Raw genomic sequence first — 15,282 nt, 5'->3', positions numbered from 1 at the left:
AAACATCGCGAGAAGCTTCTCGACGGCGGGCTCGAGCAGAGAATCTCGAGAATAAGCTTCTTTCGGGCTCTTTTAGCCTCAAGCTCCACATGTTTCGACGAGTCATCGGCATCATACTGAAATATGGGGGTGGCAGAAGCTAATGGAGTTGGCGGCGTAGGAAGCTGGCTGTTCAGGGATCGTTCGAGAGCAGTCTCCAGCAGACTCCTAGAAGCCTCAAGCTATAAGTGGCTGTCTGAATTGCCAATCTGCCTACATATAGAGCTTATATTTGACATTGATGGAGTGTTTCCGAGGGGTTCTGCTGGAAGTAGACAAACTGTGTATACAATGGCACAAGAGATTGCTAGCTGCACAGTGTTCTGTTACAGCATGTTCTGTGTAAGGGGCTCTACTAGAGCAGATCAACCAAGTAATAATCATACATGAGTAAGATACCGATGCTATAGCATATTATGATGATCGAACATCAGGCTGGTGGTTTCACCTTGCACGGTCCTAGCCCTTAGCCGCTAAGCGCGCTATATTTGGATACAGGCGTGAGTTTAAGGTTCGTCCCAGTTCCACAAGTAGTTATAGAGTTCCCATCTGAGAGTAGGGGATAGCATCATTGACTATTCTATACTGTGACTGGGACGTCATCGGTAAAGTCACTGACGTATGAGCTATTGCGCGAGTAAAGATTCGCCTCAGCCTCTTCTGACTCTTCTTCTCTTCTTTTCTTTACTTCTCTTTTCTTCTCTCTCTCCGAACCAAAATTCCACAACGCAGTATACCTCTACAAACCGCTACTTGCAAGGTGAATTTCAACACGAGTGCGACTTCTAAGCCTTGGATACCATATCTAAATTTACTGCATCGCTCGATAGTTTTAATGTAGAGTTAAGATCCCTGTTGTGGTAACCGACAAGTATCGACATCTCCACTGTGATATCTCGACCGACGACTCTCGAAGGCACCCCTTTCTGTATCTTATTCAGACCAATAACTCCCAAAACACCTATTGCGGCAATACAATAAAGCACTCGCAGCCCAACTTACCCAAACGAGCCCCGAGAAACAGCGGATCACATACTGGGGAAAAAGAATCAAACGTCAAAAACGACCAAAGCACGATCAAAGGACAACCGAAAAGATACGACTACGAAAAACTTCACCATGGATCTCAAGCTCATCAGAGACCAACACCTTGCCATACGGCTAACTTTCGAGAACTCTGACAGAGTAAAGCGCTGGCTGCGCACTCTTCCAGCCAAACCGATCTCCCCCGGCAATGGATCGTCCCTCTCCCCGGACTTCGCCAAAGCGCACCTCATGGACCGATGTTGTCACCCAGACTGCGCGTTCCAGGTTCGATTAATATCAGTTCACAACCATATACACCACAAGGGGATGTCGCTGGAGCAACTATACCCGGTATCCTGGACTGCATCTGGTAGCAGCACGAGCACAGGAACCACTTTCTTGACCGCGAAATCCCACCAAACAGCATCAGATGGGGGGGAAACCGAACCAGAAGAACCAAACGAACTTGAGAAATCAAAAGAGCCACAAGAACTAGAGGAACGTGAAGAATCGGTGGAACCAGAGAAGCTCGAGGAAATAAAGGAACCAGATGAACTAGACGAACTGAAAGAACCAGTAGATTCTGAAGGACAAGAGAGACAAGCGGAACCGGAGGAGCGAGAGGAACACAAGAAACTGGAGGAGTACGAAGTACCGGGGGTATATAGCGGACTGGGGAAACACGATAAACCAGAGGTACACAATATACCAGAGGAAGACGATAAATCGGAAGAACATAAGAAACTAGAGGAGCACGACGTACCGGAGATACATAGCGGACTAGGGAAACACGATAAACCAGAGGTACACAATATACCAGAGGAAGACGATGAATCGGAGGAACACAAGAAACTAGAGGAGCACGACGTACCGGAGGTACTCAACGAACTGGGGAAACATGACGAACCGGAAGAACTGCCTCAACGAAAACAGCCGGATGAACGACCAAGGGAAACAGAGGAGATGGATTATTTGGCAACGAGAGTGAAGGAAAGGATGGAAAAGCCACGGAAGAAGCCACGGAAGAAGCCAGAGCCTCTAGTAAGTACAGATCAGAATCAGGCACAGAGAGAAGGAGTATTAATAACATATTGCATTATCAGCACACGCCTTTCGAGATAAACCTGTACCAAGCATCATGGTTTCACAAACTCGACTTGTCCGAAGAGGACTCTTTACTGGGTAAGGACGATCTAGATTTCCTTGCCTCGAAACCGTTCGAGGAATCCACACGACGGCAGTTACGGCGTGGCCTTCAGCGGATGTTCAAAACGCCTTCACTATCCATTCGGCGAAGACTAAGGAGATGGAAGCAAGCGATAGCAAAGCGGCTAGGTGAAAGATAGCGGACTGTGGCCGATATGAAGGGAGGGTATTTGGAAGAGAAGTTGGGAAACGAGTATCAAATTGTACTTGGAGATGGCTTGTATGTTGAAGATAGTTGATTTGAAATTTTTATTTTGTGTATTTGGGGATGGCATGTATCAAAAACAAAACGAGTGTTGATGGGCCACCGCACTTAGATTGCATGTACGGTCCATCAAAGGGCGGGCGGTGGGAATAGTGCATTTAAAATCACTATTACTTTGATGGGCTTAGATAGCGGAATATAATCAGCTCTTGTCTTAGAAATATGTTGGAACATGGACCACAGGACCATGGGACAAAAAGGCCTATCTGCCCCGTGTTCTATTGGAACATGAGCCAAGACTGCGAGTTCTAACATTAAGTGGATGACTAATCCAGACAAAGTATCAAGGCTAGGTATGAGTTTGCTTATGTAATACAGGTAGTATCCTAGTAGACAGTAGCCTATTAGAGGAATAGGCCATTTCATTTACTCTAGTAAGCATGTAATTGTCAAAATATCGTTCTTTTATAGGCACCACGGTAAAAACTGTATTAGCACATAAACTAGGTCATCAGATGAAGCAAAAGGGAAGGCGAATGTTGAGGGACGAGATAGATACATTCAGGTATATAGGGGAAAACAAGGAACCATGGAAGTATTGAGCACGAGTAAATGATCTATAAAACTGGGGTATTGATGCAAATAAGGAGGTAGACAAAGTAGAGAGTTTATTTTTGGTTTAGAAGCTTAGGGTGCGAGATGTTCAGGCAGATAACAGCAATCGCAACCATCCTATTTGTTATATGTTAGTCGGCGATAAAGAGTACAAATGGGGCCGGTTGGAAAACTTACACTCCCTCGAGGATAACAAAGGTGACCTCTTCGTGGATCAAATCTCCATCCCAACCCCCACTCAGTTCAGCAACTCGGTAGACGCAACGAGTGAAGATAGTGACGATGGCGACAGTAAATGGAACGGCGAAAGTTACCAGTCGATCACGGCGGATTGGAAGTTTTGGTCGGGCACCCATTTCCTTCTCTTGAAGAGCTCGGGACTGCATGGTACGGACAATGAATCCAAGGGTAAGGAAGATGAAGACGACGAGGGTGATGACCTGGAAAGCCAAACCGGCAATCATAGTGTTTGTTCCGGGTGCCTGGTCTGTGCCTTTATCGGCGGCGACGGAGGCCAGACCACCACCGGTACCCTGAAGAATCAAGCTGACAAGATCACAAGGAATAAATATCCAGGCATAATGTTGTGGCTTAATCCATGACGCTTCCTCACCAAAGAGGCGGACGATATCAGCGAGACAGAAGTAAATCGAAGCCGAGAAGAAAGCAGGAGCGAGAGTGAGACAGCAGATCTGAATGAGGAAACCATTCTGGCTGAAAGGGTCATCGGCGAGGAGAACACGACCGACGTATCCGATAACTTCAGTCAGACATCCCAGGATCATGGGGATGGAGTAAGAACCGTTCCTGAAAAAAAAGTATTGTAGGCAGTGGACAATGCCGGAGGCGGCAAAGATGGCGAGGAGTGCAGCATTGCCGGCCAGCGATGGCTTGTACTGGTAGATACTCTCCGTTATGGGACAGGTCTCTAGAGTACACTTGTCCATTGTGGAGAATGTAAGGTGGTGGTGACTGGAAGGAAGGTAATCAATAGGGACGTTTAACCGCCACCCGAGAGAAGACCGAGTAGATGGATGGTATTTTTCCAACAAGGGTGTAAAGGTGCTGTAGATATGTCTAAATTGTTTGTTGCTTGATGTTTGTTGCTGTTGCATGAGAAGTTGACGAAGGAGTTGTCATCTTTATATACCAGACGGCTCCGTTCAGCCTTGGAGCTGAAGGGCCCGGTATTAAAGCAGAACTTCCAGATTCGAACGGAGGCCTAATGCACCGTGTCCATACTACTAACGCCATGTGCAGGTAAACTTTAGGAAAGCCAAGCGAAGGACATGACTTGTTAGGATGTTCCGGCATCCGTGAATCAACAGGTGCAAGCCACGAGGAGGATCGTCCCTTGGTACAAAGGCTAGCGTCTCTTACGCCCGAAACATCTGGAATGGAAGGATCTATTTTTCTCAACCCAAATCACATCATGACCAGTTAAACTTCATGGCTAGCCAGTGCTTAAGATTTAGACTCTTGTATGGCTCAAAGGCTTTGCAATACCTCGTGGCGGGTATCGTGTCAGGGCTTGTCTCGAGCTTCAGGCAGTGCAACGACAATAAAGAACTTGCGTATTTCATATCCTAATTTCGACCCTGGAAACCAGGGCAACCATGCAAAGGGAGTTTATTGCGGTTCTGCATCGGTCTACTACTGATACCAGATACCTGAGTAATGGTACGTTTGCCGACAGCAAGACCGACGCTGCGTGATCGACAGCTGAATTGACCCATCTGCCTTGTATAAAGCGCCGTCTCGCTTTAATATTTCTTCACCTTTCACCTAGCGATCATTCGGGAGATGAGTGTCCTTGCGTCATGAGCAAGAGGAGGTCGTGATGATTCATCGGGCTGTCGGGCTGGATGAGTTTAACCTATGCCAAGGCTCGTAAATCTTTCCTTAAGTGCGTAAACTAAACCGCAAGTGGCATTCTCTCCATCTGGAGGCGCAGCATTGTAGCTCCAGCCTTTTGAACAGATTTTCCCAGAGCTGATTTTAACGAACGGAGATAAGTTGGGATATTGTTGGCATGAATTCTACCGCCGCAGCTGGCTATCCTGTAACCGTTTCAGGATCGTTTTGCGAGCCTAAGAGGTTGTGGGTTACGCAATTCTCCAGGGTAGAATCCTTCAAGTAGTTATCACTTGGCCACGACGTGTCTGTGTGGTTGACATTCAGATTTGCTTGTCTGGATGTTGACTACTAAAAGAAGCTTGCATGGAGGACGCGACTTGTCAAGCGAGAATCGACATGACGTCTCGTTAGGATCGAATCTCTGGCGTCAGTACAGGTAAAATCCATCTTCACCTCTCTTCTCTAAACACGCCAAGTTGTAGTGGCCGTGTGAGGGAAGTCTTGATACTTTATAAGTATGAGCCTCGATGTTAGTAAGTCCGGGCGAATATATTCGAGCCAACACAACGCTCCGCTGAAATATGGAGAAGAACTCGGACCATCATAGCGTAATCGCAGCGCGAGAGAGTACATGAGTCTAGATCAGACGGTCCTCTCAATCCTAGCATATCAAACCGGCCAGCTTGAGCAGCAAAAGAATATGTAATCTGAACCAATCCATGATCTATAGAGAAGAAAAGAAGAAGAAGAAGCAAGCAGGCACTTCAGCCTTTTTCTAACAAAGAAAAAGGCCAGGGCTTTATCCTTGTGGCGCACTCTTGCTGACTCGCTGACTCGTCTAGCATGAATTGCTGTCTCCATCCCGACACTGACATGAAGCCGCCCTTTGCGGCAAAGATGGCCTGCTGTGACTGTCCACATCCAAGTTGGACGTCGGCAGAAGCGCTAAAATAATGCACTTTCGATGTGGTTTTCGTGGTGCTGGTAATGCATACACGCTGATTGGCTGGGGCCGCTGACATAACCGACTTTGCCCGAAGAACTCCCATCCGAGGTTGCAGGAGAAAGACATTCGAACATCAACCATCGACCATCGACGGCGACGACGAGCTGCAGTAGCACAGTGTGCAAGCGCCAACCGATATTTCGTGCATCAATTGCTAGACTCTGGATTAGCTAGCGGCCGACTGTTCTGATTCCGGGCTCTGGTCTGCTTGAAAACACACACGTGGTTGGGATCGAACGAAACTTCACTCCATCCACCATGGCATCTCTCCGCTCAACTTCTCGTCTCTTCCGGGGCTCAAGCGCTCTCATGCGCCCCGTTATGACCTCTCGATCGTATGCCACCGTTGAGGCGAACGCAAAGCCCACCGAGGCTTCCTCCGCGCCTACCAGCGCACCCGCACCAAAGATGAAGACCTTCAAGATTTATCGATGGAACCCTGACGAGCCAACCGCAAAGCCTCGCATGCAGACGTATACTATTGATCTGAACAAGACAGGCCCGATGGTTTTGGATGCTTTGATCAGGATCAAGAATGAAGACGATCCGACTTTGACGTTTAGGAGAAGCTGCAGAGAGGGTATTTGTGGAAGTTGTGCGATGAACATTGACGGAGTAAACACTCTCGCATGTCTCTGTAAGTCGAATACATCAATTCGTCGTGGGGCAATTTGTGACATGATCCATGGTGAAACTGACAATTTGAAATTTAGGCCGCACTCCTACCGACACTACCAAGGAGACTCGCATCTATCCTCTGCCTCACACCTATGTTGTCAAGGACCTTGTTCCAGACATGACACAATTTTACAAGCAGTACAAGTCTATCAAGCCTTATCTGCAACGTGATACCCCATCTCCCGATGTAAGTCGCATGCTTGAGTTACGTTTCGAGGTAGACGATTCGATTCTAACAAGTTACCTTTAAAAGGGTCGTGAAAACCGCCAGTCGCCAGCTGACCGAAAGAAGCTTGATGGACTGTATGAATGTATTCTCTGTGCTTGCTGCTCGACCTCTTGCCCCTCCTACTGGTGGAACAGTGAAGAATACCTTGGACCTGCTCTCCTCCTCCAATCCTACAGATGGCTGATTGACTCGCGAGACGAGCGAACTGAACAGCGCAAGGCCGCTCTCGACAACAGCATGAGTGTGTACAGATGCCACACCATTCTTAACTGCTCGAGAACCTGCCCCAAGGGCCTGAACCCCGGAAAGGCCATTGCTGAAATCAAGAAGATGATGTCCTTCAACTAAAATGCAAATACCCTTAGCTACCACTGCACCTGGTTATTACTACGCTTCATAATGGCTCCCCGCAATCTTGTTATGCTTACCCTCTGTATCTCATAGCTTTCCACGTGTCGTTTTTTGTCCATCTAGCATTACCAATATTATTTCCTCTGTTCAGAAATATTTTTTCCTTCTCGTCTGTGCTGGTTTTGCCCTCTGTTTCTTCTGCTGTCGGTCGTTACGAAAATGACAATAAGAATTCCGGCTATTTCCCTGTACATATATGAAATTGAAACGAGGATTAAATACCAGCCTATTGCTTCTTGGTTCAATTATATACATATATCATATGGCCTCTTTAGACAGCCTTCCCCGTCGAACCCAGGAGATCCATGGATCTCTCGACAGCTCTTTGCATAGCATCAGTCGCCAATTCATGCAACTTAGTGATTGGTACACGGCCAGCAAACTCCTTCTGCACCTTCATATACTCGTTGTTCATGACCTTATTAATATTCACTTTCGACACACCACACTCAATGCACTTCTCGAAAATCTCCTTCGTCATCGGATCAGCACCGTGGAGAACCATCTTCGTCTTCTTTCCCACTGCCTCATTGATACTCTGGAGTCGGCCGTATTCCAACTGTATGCCTCGTGGACCATACTCCCCATGCACATTTCCAAATGCAGGAGCCAGCCAATCAATTCCTGTATCAACGAATTCTTGGCTCTCTTCCGGCGTAGTCAGTAGGCCCTCTAGATCAGCCGTATCAGCAACACCGTCCTCTCCACCTTCGATACGGCCTGGTTCTGCCTCCGTGGCGATTCCCCGAGCATTGCAGTATTCCACCAATTCTCGGGTAAGAGCTAGGTTTCCTGCCTTTTCATAGTGGGACATATCCACCATGATGCTATCGAAGGTAGGAGACATGTCGGCAGCTCGTTTGATGATTTCAGGGCTCTGGGCATGATCCATGTGGAGAGTTACGGGAACTGAGGCATTGCGGCATGCTGTTGCGGCAGCCTGCACGAGCAACCCGTCGGCGTACTCGATGGCCCAGGGAAAGAGAAGAACCATGGCCGGAGACCTTTTGGCCTCAGCGGCGCGAACAGTGGCCAGAACACCTTCGAGGTTATAGCAACACATGCCTGGGACAGCATATTTGCCTGCCACGGCTGCGTCGAGGAGGGGCAGCGCCCTGTTATCTTTTAGTGACGGGTGTGGCATATTGTAGGTATTATTTTTTTTGGTAAAATGTGTCCGAGAAGTTGGAGGGTATTGAGTTGATGGGTTTATTCTAAGAATTGCATCGTCCTACGGGTGAAGAAGGTGGTTAATAGGTGGTTAATGAATGCTGTGGTCTGTACGGAGTGTGGGAGTTCGTCCGGGGAGGCACCGGGACTGCTCCGGAGTATGGATGGATCTGCAGCGAAAGCTTGGGCGGATGAAACGCTCTAGACAAATTCCCGAGTGTTATATTTGCCTGCTCCGGCATATTCTCAGGGCAGTATCTGCTTATTGATGTGTTTTGGTGGCAGTCGCGGTAATAAAGAAGGGGTAAAGTAAACACAAAAAAAAAACAAGAAAATATATTCGCTATATATCCGATGGTTATGTGTTGTGGAGCTATGTCGAACTCGAGCTATCTCCGTGATGCATCTCCCATAGCCTGACGACACTCGAATCTGGTCCTTTACCCCATCCCCTATACTCTGCCTGATGCATCATCCCTAAAGCCGCAGCACCCAGGTACATGGGGCAATCTATATTTCTCGCCTCTTGTACAACAGCGGAAAGCTCATCAATAGCTTCGTTCAATGTCCTGCCTGTGGATACACCAGTCTGACCAATACCATCAATCATTTCCATCGCCCTGGATTTAAATATGAAACTACCACCTGCTGCGGGGTTGACTAACTCGTAGAACTGAGTCATGTCAAGGCCTAAGAAGCGAGCAAAAGCAACAGCTTCGGTAGCTGCGCATAGATGGATATTACGAAGAAGTGATATGACGAGGTTTGTAGCCCTGGATTTGGACTCTGGAGTCCTGGTGGCGGAAGATGCGACCTTGGTGATGGGCTCCGAGTAATACATGCGTACCATGCCTGCATCGTCATCAGGACCGAAGCCGCGAGATAGGCCAGCAACGTAAATCTGCTCAGCGGCAGACGAGAGCGGTACTGGGAAATGTTTTATACGTGCGGATTTGGTGATGATTGTCTATATGTAATTAGAAAGCTGCTATGCAAGAATCGTCTCAGGAAAGTACAGGTCCACTTACGACGTCTTTGAGGATTATAGTCAAAGCACTAACACCCGGGAAATAGTCCTCTTTCAGCATCCTCGGAGAGCGGTTCTCGTGCATCCAACTCCAGGCAGCCGAGGCAATAATGGCTTTGCAGACATCCTGTGCATTAAGGCCTAGTCGAGCAGCGAACCCCATGGCTTCACTAGCAGCAAGAATATGTATACCTGCTAAGACCTGATGGACCATTTTCATGTTACTTCCCGCTCCAACACCACCAGGAACCAGGTATAGCTTGGCCGTATCTGACATCTCAGCAAGTAAGGACTCGCCACGTTTAAGTGCCGGGTCTGAACCTCCTGCCATGATCGACAGGGTCCCGTTGGCAGCACGTATGGCGCCACCAGAGACGGGTGCATCAATGAAAGATATATCACCCCTACCCCGGGAAACCAGCTGGTCACGGACTGACTGAGCATATGAAGCTGGTACGGTAGAGCAGAGTATAAGGATTGCCTCATGGGGTAGCGCTATGGGTATGGTTAACAAGAGCAAGATTTCGCAAGGGGATTTGGTGGTGCCTACATACCGTTAACAATGGGCCTAGCATCGTCAAATAGAACAGCTTGGACCTGGGGTGCGGAAGCCACCATGCAAACATAGTACATGCATCCTTTGGCGGAGTCCTCCAACGACGCTGCCACTGTACCTCCAGTTACTTTGAACCGTTCCAAGGCAGGAGCCCAAGTGTCGAACCCCTTGACTGTGTAGCCCTGGTTGACAAGATGGGTTGCCATGCCGAATCCCATGGCCCCTAGGCCAACGAAGCCCACCGTAGGCTTTGGAGTAATCGCCATTATGCGTCCGAAAAACTTGGGGATGAGACCTAGTTCAAGGTGGGTTGGGGGAGTATAAACTGGGGGTATAAACTGGAAGCACTTGCGGGAGGCGCCATGGTATATGTATAAAAAACCATTCAATCGCTGCTGATCGATGTATCTGAAGAAAAGACCCTTTTGCACCGGGTTTGTGCCCGCATGTGCCTTCACGCGGCGGCCATATGTTGGATTCCCATTGGAATAGATGTGGATACAAGGATGACCGGCGCAACCACCGACGGGAGACGCCGGTGGAGGAAGGGCCGGTCGTACTCCGTAGCCATCGCGCAGCTGTCCCCTTAGACCAGTCTGAACGCACGTCTATCGGGTGTTTCAAGCTCGTGATGAAATCGTGGCGGCAAATGACCCGTTAAATCGTTGTTTTGCTTACTGCCGCAGGTGGAAGCTGGAAGCTGGATGTCTGCTTCGCAAGGTGGATTTCCGTTCCCAGTAACGCGGATCTTGGGGGGGGGATATTGGGTCCTTATGTAAGCATCCGGAGGCCGGTGCCGACCTCCGTATCACGTGATTGACGAATTATACCTGTAACATAATTTATCCGTAAAATCACGTGATTGTTGATATTACTAAATCGTTAATAAGAGCTTAGTAAGTAGATTTCGGAGGGATCTGCCTCAACCTTAATCAACTTTATCAAAAACATGAAAACAAGCCAAGAGGAAGACAGAGAAAGAAGAAGAAGAAAAAGAAGAAGAAAGGAACGGGAAAGGAAGACGGCCGAGATGAAGAAGTATCCCACATCCCCGCCCACAGTATTACTGAGGACCCTGGAGAGCAATCGAGTGCGCGCCCAAGACTATCGACTCATATATAACGCATGCCGCTAACTACGAGGATACCATGATCGACCGGTGCGGTAGCTGATCTCTCGTGACCAGCCTATCTAGATAACCAACACTGGCACCACAAATCGCTGGTCCGTCGAGTTGGGAATGCAAATAATAATAATACTGGTGGGATGGATGGCCTGGTGGCGCGACTAGAGGGCAAGCTGGGCAAGCTTTCCTAGGCCTTCCCAGCCGGGGGTTGCTAGACGGGTACCGAGAGTAGTACTCCATCCGCTGGGAGCGCATCTTGCGCTGGAACTCGACTTGCGCTGTGCTCGTCTTGCTCTTCGGGCCGGAGCAGCGCGTACACTGCAGGGCGCCCCATGTCCCAGCCACAGCCACCACCTCCAGCCGTCCCAGCCATCAATCACGCTGGCTCTACTCGGGCTCTACTAACTAGCGACTGTGGCTCTGCTCTGGCGCTCTCTGTCCGTCATCTTCCCTGGCTGGTTCACGTGAGCAAGCTTACCCAACGCCTCTCGTCCCAAAAGGGAAAGGCCGGCGGGAATCTGGGAAGAGCTTGCAGCAAAGCGGACGGCGCTGGCGGCTTCTGCTGCCCGCCTCTTCCGCGGCTTATCTTCTGCTTCTCCTCCTGCCTCGTGCTGCTGCTTCTGTCTCTCTCTCTCACCTTCGCCATCACCTTCGACTCTCTTGTTTAGACCTCTCTCTCCCTCCCTCCCTCTCTCGCGCGCGTTGCTCTTGTTGTCGGCTTGGTAAGTAAGCTCCCCGATGACGTATCCGCCATATTCCGGATGAGAGGAGCAGCATTCACACGTTGCCGTGGTACTTCAATTGGACACTGTTCAGCCGTTCAACTCCATCATATGCCAGCGGGAATACACGGAAAATATACTGACGAGCGCATAGATAGTATCTATATTCTTTGCTAGCTATAGATCAAGTCGTCGGACTGGTGGTGCCCCAGTAGCGCAAGTCTCGATTCGTATGTGATACTTTCCCCAGGTACCCTGTCTTTTACATGGCTCGAATTGACTGACATGGCGCGCAGTGTTGCATTACAGAGAGTACCTTACTCACTACCTTTATAATGGCTGCTATCATATCTCTCAGAGATGTACACGCCGCATCTCACCAGCTGGCCAAGCGAAAGAACTGGGCAGCCAGAGAACCCGGTGTTGTCCTGGTATTTTGCATCATCTTCGCTATTGCAGTTGGCGTGCTGTCCACATACCTCTACCGCAGGATGCAACGCCGCAAAGCTGCTGCTGGCACAGCCTAGACCCTAGCAGCAGGGTCTTGCTGCGATTATTAGCAGCCGCAATGTTTATAGCTACATTCACGGATACCCGTACACAACACGCGCACACATGCACAAATTTCCCACCCGACTGGGGCACAATTAACACACGATATACGCTCTCTTTTTCCGTTCTGATGATACGTGATAGAAGGTATTCATTCATGCTTTTGAATAATACGACTGTGGATGGACTTTGCTTTTGTCGATACCGAAGGGGTTGCTGGACTATGCGGAAGACTGGAGTAGCAGCAGAAGAAGCCTGTAGAATAAAGAGAGTGTCTCAGGGCAACAGGGCCGATGTTCTCTTGACATCTTTGCTGTTGCTGTTGATGCTGATGCCGTTCTCGATGATGCGCTTCCCCGGACTTTTCCTTGTGTCCCGCCTTGGCGGAGGAGCTGGGAAAATAAGGGGCCCTCGAGCTCGCGATGTTCGTTTCATCCTTCATCAACTCCTCTCCTTCTCGCGCTTCTCGCTTGCGTTTCTTAATATACTAGCAATGCAGTCATTCGTTTAGTCCCTCGCCCTTCTTTTTCTGATTTACTTATCCAACGTCATTCACTCATTAAAATAATAGTAACCGGAGGAAAGCCGGCAGAGGAGCGCCAAAAAATGGACAACTACGCTCCCTCACACCCCGTCTCGCCCGTCTCGCCAATCTCGCAGCCTCCGTCCTCACCTTCATCTCCTTCAAGCCTCAAACGCTACGAGCTGGGCCTCGACCTCTCTGACAAAACCATTGAGACCGCTGCTCACCCCAAACCGACAGCACCACATCTCTCGCTCATAGAAGTGCCAAGGCGCAAACCCGTACCACCGCCAAAAGCTGTGTTTGCCGATCAGACAGAGCCTCATGTCGAAGCTCCACCAGCTGGTCAGAGTGGCGGCGGGCTGAAGGGGAAGATAAGAGACCTCTGGCTCTTCAGGCGGAGGATGGTGCTCATCGCCGCTGCGGTGGTAGCTGTTTTGTTGCTGGGGTTGATTATTGGGTTGGCCGTTGGGCTGACCAGGCACAAGTTAGTATAACAGCCGTCCATCGTCTATTTCCCACGACTTCTTCAAGTCTAACATATATACTCCGTACACTGTTTTTCTTAGGAATGCCAATCTACCGCTGCCAACGAATAATGGAGGGCCTTATAGGGGCGACCTTACATACTACGATCCGGCGCTCGGCGCTTGTGGTATAGCCAATTCACCGTCTCAAGCTGTGTGCGCAGTTTCCAAGGACCTATTCGATGCCGCTAGTGTTGGACCGAACCCGAACGCCAACCCATTATGTGGGCTGAAGATTCGGCTCAGACGCAATAATAAGTCTGTGGACGTTACCGTCGTCGATAGATGTGAGTTTGTTAGAGCTATTCTTGGTACCGAGGCCAAATTGCTAACCAGATATGGGTATTGGCCAGGCGTTGGGTGTGAACCGACAGATATCGACGTTTCTATAGCTGTATTTGAACAGCTTGCCCTTGTTGATCAAGGAAGAGTCGACGTTGAATGGGCCTGGCTTGACAAGGCGCCAGTAAACCCTTAGATGTATATGGACAGTCGCCAGGATTACTTTCCATTGTTCTGTTAATAGTCGGGAAACTGGGGATCCACGTCTCTTCTCCATGAATCCAGACCGCCCTGGATGTCGCCAATGAAACGTTTACCACCTTGACCGAGGCCGAGCTGCTTAAGAATTTTCACTGCAGCCTGAGAGTCGTTGCCCTGGCGGCAAACTACGTGGATAGGAGTTGCTGTATCAGTGTTAATGATACTTGAAGGAACCCATGCCGGAAGCTCCCCATTCGTTGCTTCGGATGATCTAGACGATCTCAGAACCTCCGATATGGGTACGCAAATGCTTCCAGGCAATGCACATATATCATACTGGATCCGTTCGCGTACATCGAGCAGGATACCCTTGTCATTGTTGCTGTGACTGTCAAGCCATATCTTGTAATCTCTAGCAGTAAGCCGCTCATTTGGCATCAGACTAGACACTGGATTGAGCGAGCCACAGAATTGGACATAATCCATGGATCCGCTCTTGAGGGACTCGATGGATATCGATGGCTCTGTTCCGCACGCAGCACAGTTCTGTCGCCGTGGACGCAGCCGAATAGTACGAAATGGAGGAGTGGAATAGGCGGAAAACAGATGGAGAGACGGAACGATGGCTCCAGTGCTCGGCTTGCCGTCCTCAGACATGCTGGTTATCATCACCCGTATCGTTTCAAGCGCTTGCATAACTCCCATGACACCAACCACTGGCCCGAGAATCCCGCCATCTGCACAACTTGTGACGCTATCTGCTGGAGGTGGAGTCGGAAACACACACCTGTAACACGGACCTCCTGATTTATCCCCTGGCGAACGGGAAGGATAGTTGAGTATCATCAGCTGTCCTTCTGTTCGCAACGCCGAAGCAGACACGACCGGTTTCCCAAGGACTACTGCAGTGTCTGAGATAAGGTACCGAGTCGCTGGATTATCGGTGCAGTCTAGTATGATATCAAACTGGGCGAAGATATCTGGTGCGTTTTGCGGCGAAAGCTGAGTCCGGAAGGGTATGTAAGTTGGATGAGGGTTCAGTCTAGCACAGGCAGGCAGGAATATGTCAGTTATGGGCCTCATGCAGAAAGAATAACAGACAGGTATACTGTGTCACGTAACTCACTCTTGTAGATACTCGATTGCACTATCGACTTTATATTTACCTGTGTTTCTCGTCCGGTGTAGGACCTGGCGATGCAGATTTGAGCTTTCGACCCGGTCGCCATCGATAATCCCCAGCTTTCCAACGCCTGCACCGGCAAGATATAAAGCTGCTGGACAGCCTAGTCCGCCTGCTCCTACGATGAGCACAGCTGATATC

At 49.3% G+C, this 15,282-nt stretch overlaps 8 protein-coding genes across 11 annotated transcripts; 4 read left to right on the top strand and 4 right to left on the bottom strand.

The window, feature by feature from the left end:
• The first annotated feature begins 105 nt into the window (after window positions 1-105).
• TERG_06691 (uncharacterized protein) lies at window positions 106-2,610 on the top strand. Its single transcript, XM_003232652.2, has 2 exons — window positions 106-2,106; window positions 2,169-2,610. Exons 1-2 carry the CDS (start codon window positions 1,159-1,161, stop codon window positions 2,409-2,411), a joined length of 1,191 nt encoding a protein of 396 aa, XP_003232700.1. The 5' UTR covers window positions 106-1,158; the 3' UTR covers window positions 2,412-2,610.
• A 115-nt stretch (window positions 2,611-2,725) lies between these two features.
• TERG_06690 (uncharacterized protein) lies at window positions 2,726-5,956 on the bottom strand. Its single transcript, XM_003232651.2, has 2 exons — window positions 3,269-5,956; window positions 2,726-3,208 (listed from the first exon to the last, which is right to left on the bottom strand). Exons 1-2 carry the CDS (start codon window positions 4,204-4,206, stop codon window positions 3,145-3,147), a joined length of 1,002 nt encoding a protein of 333 aa, XP_003232699.2. The 5' UTR covers window positions 4,207-5,956; the 3' UTR covers window positions 2,726-3,144.
• A 256-nt stretch (window positions 5,957-6,212) lies between these two features.
• TERG_06689 (succinate dehydrogenase [ubiquinone] iron-sulfur subunit, mitochondrial) lies at window positions 6,213-7,209 on the top strand (the record flags this gene model as incomplete). The annotated part of the gene is made up of 3 exons (XM_003232650.1): window positions 6,213-6,591; window positions 6,668-6,819; window positions 6,886-7,209. The coding sequence occupies 3 exons, from the start codon at window positions 6,213-6,215 to the stop codon at window positions 7,207-7,209; spliced, it is 855 nt and encodes a 284-aa protein (XP_003232698.1).
• Window positions 7,210-7,543: 334 nt separating this feature from the next.
• Window positions 7,544-8,416, bottom strand: TERG_06688 (uncharacterized protein; the record flags this gene model as incomplete). Its single annotated transcript, XM_003232649.1, has 1 exon — window positions 7,544-8,416. One exon carries the CDS (start codon window positions 8,414-8,416, stop codon window positions 7,544-7,546), a length of 873 nt encoding a protein of 290 aa, XP_003232697.1.
• Window positions 8,417-8,815: 399 nt separating this feature from the next.
• On the bottom strand, window positions 8,816-10,291 carry TERG_06687 (uncharacterized protein; the record flags this gene model as incomplete). The annotated part of the gene is made up of 3 exons (XM_003232648.1): window positions 8,816-9,409; window positions 9,471-9,964; window positions 10,024-10,291. 3 exons carry the CDS (start codon window positions 10,289-10,291, stop codon window positions 8,816-8,818), a joined length of 1,356 nt encoding a protein of 451 aa, XP_003232696.1.
• Window positions 10,292-11,794: 1,503 nt separating this feature from the next.
• Window positions 11,795-12,934, top strand: TERG_06686 (uncharacterized protein). 4 transcript variants are annotated; one of them, XM_003232647.2, is made up of 3 exons: window positions 11,795-11,873; window positions 12,028-12,103; window positions 12,170-12,934. In XM_003232647.2, the coding sequence occupies exon 3, from the start codon at window positions 12,209-12,211 to the stop codon at window positions 12,398-12,400; it is 192 nt and encodes a 63-aa protein (XP_003232695.2). In that variant the 5' UTR covers window positions 11,795-11,873; window positions 12,028-12,103; window positions 12,170-12,208; the 3' UTR covers window positions 12,401-12,934. The 4 variants fall into 4 exon arrangements, with proteins under 4 accessions (XP_003232695.2, XP_047607010.1, XP_047607009.1 ...); XM_047750261.1 differs by having other exon boundaries at window positions 11,797-11,877; XM_047750260.1 differs by having other exon boundaries at window positions 11,797-11,873; window positions 12,028-12,934.
• Window positions 12,935-13,031: 97 nt separating this feature from the next.
• TERG_06685 (uncharacterized protein) lies at window positions 13,032-13,953 on the top strand (the record flags this gene model as incomplete). Its single annotated transcript, XM_003232646.1, has 3 exons — window positions 13,032-13,435; window positions 13,518-13,762; window positions 13,829-13,953. 3 exons carry the CDS (start codon window positions 13,032-13,034, stop codon window positions 13,951-13,953), a joined length of 774 nt encoding a protein of 257 aa, XP_003232694.1.
• Window positions 13,954-13,994: 41 nt separating this feature from the next.
• On the bottom strand, window positions 13,995-15,041 carry TERG_06684 (uncharacterized protein; the record flags this gene model as incomplete). Its single annotated transcript, XM_003232645.2, has 1 exon — window positions 13,995-15,041. The coding sequence occupies one exon, from the start codon at window positions 15,039-15,041 to the stop codon at window positions 13,995-13,997; it is 1,047 nt and encodes a 348-aa protein (XP_003232693.2).
• Window positions 15,042-15,282: the final 241 nt, after the last annotated feature.

Source organism: Trichophyton rubrum (genome assembly GCF_000151425.1).
Source record: "Trichophyton rubrum CBS 118892 genomic scaffold supercont2.8, whole genome shotgun sequence".
Lineage (NCBI taxonomy): Eukaryota > Fungi > Ascomycota > Eurotiomycetes > Onygenales > Arthrodermataceae > Trichophyton > Trichophyton rubrum.
The sequence above is the reverse complement of the archived record's forward strand: the minus strand, read 5'-3'. Positions and strand labels throughout refer to the sequence as shown.

Bases quoted from the DNA above. Each gene is read 5' to 3' on its own strand.
- TERG_06691 (XM_003232652.2), top strand. From the start codon at position 1,159: ATGGATCTCAAGCTCATCAGAGACCAACACCTTGCCATACGGCTAACT. The intron at 2,107-2,168 runs GTAAGTACAGAT...TTGCATTATCAG, and splicing joins GGAAGAAGCCAGAGCCTCTA to CACACGCCTTTCGAGATAAA.
- TERG_06686 (XM_003232647.2), top strand. From the start codon at position 12,209: ATGGCTGCTATCATATCTCTCAGAGATGTACACGCCGCATCTCACCAG.
- TERG_06690 (XM_003232651.2), bottom strand. From the start codon at position 4,206: ATGCAACAGCAACAAACATCAAGCAACAAACAATTTAGACATATCTAC. The intron at 3,209-3,268 runs GTAAGTTTTCCA...TATAACAAATAG, and splicing joins TTTGTTATCCTCGAGGGAGT to GATGGTTGCGATTGCTGTTA.